This window comes from Antrostomus carolinensis, unplaced genomic scaffold (genome assembly GCF_000700745.2).
Source record: "Antrostomus carolinensis isolate BGI_N321 unplaced genomic scaffold, ASM70074v2 scaffold37782, whole genome shotgun sequence".
NCBI classification, from domain to species: domain Eukaryota; kingdom Metazoa; phylum Chordata; class Aves; order Caprimulgiformes; family Caprimulgidae; genus Antrostomus; species Antrostomus carolinensis.
In genome coordinates this window covers 1-3,320 of record NW_010300844.1, presented here as the reverse complement: position 1 = coordinate 3,320, position 3,320 = coordinate 1, and the positions used below count along the sequence as shown (strand labels likewise).

Below are 3,320 nucleotides of genomic sequence, written 5' to 3'. Positions count from 1 at the left end.
CATGGAGGCTGCCCACGGCCTTGCTGGGGTCGGTCTGCCATGTTGTGCCCCGTGGGCCTTAAACGCAAGTACCAGAGCAGAAGTGAAGGAAAAAACCCAAACGTCTGGACAAAATCCTGGTTCATGTGCTCTAGGAGCAGGGTGGCTGGACTTAGATGACCTTCAGAGGTCCCTTCCAACCTCAACTGTTCTGTGGTTCTGTGAAGAGCTGTGGGACCCTCTTCCCTGCCTTACTTCAGGGATAACCTGTGAGGCCTCCATCCAAAATACATCCCTTTTTGTTGGGATTGGACCTGATAACTGAAGGTGCAAAGAGTCTCAAATTTGGAGGCTTTATTTGAGCCTGGTGTTAAATGGTTGGAGCTGCACTTGAGGTTAGAATTGCTGTAGAGACTTCTGAAATACAAAGTGATGATGCACTAACCGATTAACTCACCTGTCTTCCTGGGCAGCTGTCGACGTTTGGTGAGCAAATGTCTCCACACCACCATGGGGTTTCTGAAGAAAACTGGAACTGAGCACTGGTGGTTGGAGCGGCACTTGAAGGATCCTTTCGTCAAAGCAACGAAGCGGCAGCATTACCGTTGCCGAAGTGCCTTCAAATTACTGGAGATTGATGACAAGCTTCGTATTCTTCGCCCAGGACTTTCTGTTCTTGACTGTGGAGCAGCGCCTGGTGCTTGGAGCCAGGTTGCTGTAGAGAGGGTCAACGCCTTGGGTACTGGTAAGCACACGTTTTTGGCAAGCAATGATGGTTGTCTTGAAGCATGTAAGAAAACTCAACTGTGATGGTGGTGGTGTGAGAAAGGGACATGGGTACTGGCAAACGCCAGAGTCACGGATAGAAGCGTGAAGGTGTGTGCCTACATGGCAATGGAAATCATCATACGGCCTGGAGAAATCATATTTGTGAAATAAAAACTTAACATTAGGTGCTTTGTAGGTGTAACAAAATATTCTGATTAACTGTTGTGGGGAGGATCCCTTCATCCAGTTTTGAAATTTGTGTAGCCTCCAGCAGGTAACTTGGTTTTTCTGAACTCTTACTTCTTTTCTTGAAAAACAGTAGTAACCACTATTATGTGTTTTAAGCCATTAATATTTACAAGAGAAGGTGTTATCATCTGTACTATTGTCCAGGATTTCTGGACTGTCAGCCTTGAAAGAACAGAAGAAAGCCAAGAAAAAACACACTTTGCTTATCCAAAGTAACTGAGCTTTCGTGTCTTGAATGGATTAGCTTATAGCAAACCATCCATCCAGATGCACCCAGCAAACTGCCCAAGGACAGGAAAACCAGACGTGGCAGGTGATATGTTTTTTGTTTATTGACTAGCACGGAGCTGATTTATATGCAAGTTGTTTGTGACCATTCTGAGTGTTCAGTGTGTCATTCATTCTTATAATCTAGATCCCGCTGTCCCAACCGGCTTCGTCCTTGGCGTTGACCTCCTGCGGATTTCTCCTCTGGAAGGAGCAGTCTTCCTGTCGGAGGCTGACATTGCAGACCCAAGCACTCTGAGGACAATTCAGAGTCTGCTTCCTGCAGAGAAGGTGGATGTTATCTTGAGCGACATGGCACCTAATGCGACAGGCATTAAGGAACTCGATCATCAGAAGTTGATCAATCTATGTTTAGGCCTTCTGAATCTGTCCCAGAGTATTTTAAAGCCAAAAGGAACAATGCTTTGTAAATTCTGGGATGGACATGAGTCTCGTCTTCTGCAAAACAGACTGAAGGAGCAGTTCCAAGATGTGAGAACTATAAAGCCTCAGGCCAGCCGGAAGGACTCTGCTGAATCTTATTATTTGGCAAGACTGTACAAAGGGAAATGAAAGCTGAGAACTGCAGATTGTCAACAGGTGATCAGACATTGATTGGAAATCTGAATTTGGCTTGTGTTTAAAGAAAAATCCCACCATTAAGACCCTGGGAAAACCTACCACAATTCTGATGAAGTACACCATGCTTTTCAAATACAAAAATAAACCAGGATGGTGTCCTACTGACTTTATCCAGTAATTATACAAGCAGAGACATCCAATTTAGCTTCTCACCTGTGGAGAAAACGGTTGGGAATGGAGAGGAGTAATCTGAAAGACAACTTCTGGGGCTGGAGTAATGGAAATGAAAATAAAACAGTGATTATATGAGTTCTTAATGTGTGCTTGAAAATCATTGCACTGCTAATGTCATATTTGAGACTAATGATAAGGGGGGTTGTCAGAATGAGAGGGAACAGCAAGGGGAGTTTGAGCCAATTTATTGTCTCTTCATCTCACTTAAAAGCTGGTGCAATTTATTAGCACCAGTACAAATAGATAATGTTTTTGTGCACGTCAGGATCTGCATTGTCACGCAGGATCCATAACAGCCACTCAGGCTATAGGACTCTGGCTCTGGGATATTTAGCCTGATGGCTCTGCTGCATTTTCTAAAGACACACTTTATATTTAGAAATTGCTACTTCATGGTACTCATAAATCCAGTAAGTGACAGTAGGGCAGGGTTGTCTACTGGGAAGATAATTTCCCTGATGTTTGCAGTGATGTTTTATATTTAACCAATGATGTTTCTCAGGTGAAATGACAAGATGTTCCTTGGATCCCAGACAGGGAGAATTACTGATTGAATTGCTAGAATGCTGTTTGTAAAAATAAATTTAGCTGCTGCCTTATCTGGAAGTGCCTATTTTATGTTAAATAGCACTTTTATCAGGCTGGCTGTGGCATGAGTTACAGCAGGGGCTGGTAACACTCTCTGTTTTTAAAGCTTCCAGGTCTTTCTCGTTATAAACATCGAGTTTGGGATTGTTTACGGATTTATCCAATTTTAACTGCTGTGAATCTCCATAGTGAAAGATGTCCGTGAAAGCATCAGCCCAGCAGGCTGGGCTGGGGAGCTGGGTGTTGATCTGTGCATGGGAAGGAACAAAAATGCTGTCGGTTTCTGGGGGAACCTTGGTTACCTGGGATTTATGGAAAGGAGCTGGAGCGAGCCAGGTGCTGGCAGAGCGTCTGCTTTCCCGGCTGCTCCTCTCCGGGGGCCGGAGCGGTTTTGGGTCGGTGGGTTGCGGAGGGGCGGCTGATCTCGAAGCCGTTTCGCAGCGAGGCGGGTGTTACGGTACGGCGCGCGGGGACCGCGGCCGGACTGCGCTTCTAGCCCCGTCATTCCGGCCGTCCGAGCCGCTGTTCTCGCGAGAGTTGGGCTGGAGTTCCCGTGAGATCTCGGCGGCGGGGTGAGGAGGGAGATCCAAGCGGGGCGCGCGCTGCCGCCCGCGCTGGGTGGGTGAGTGAGGGAGCGCGTGAGGGCGGGGAGG

The 3,320-nt window shown here is 46.7% G+C and overlaps 1 protein-coding gene across 1 annotated transcript; it reads left to right on the top strand.

Moving 5' to 3' along the window:
* Nucleotides 1-452: 452 nt before the first annotated feature.
* Nucleotides 453-1,931, top strand: MRM2 (mitochondrial rRNA methyltransferase 2; the record flags this gene model as incomplete). The annotated part of the gene is made up of 2 exons (XM_010163266.1): nucleotides 453-724; nucleotides 1,412-1,931. Coding segments are annotated over 2 exons (697 nt in total), but the record flags the coding sequence as incomplete, so codon positions are not given.
* Between the last annotated feature and the right edge of the window lie 1,389 nt (nucleotides 1,932-3,320).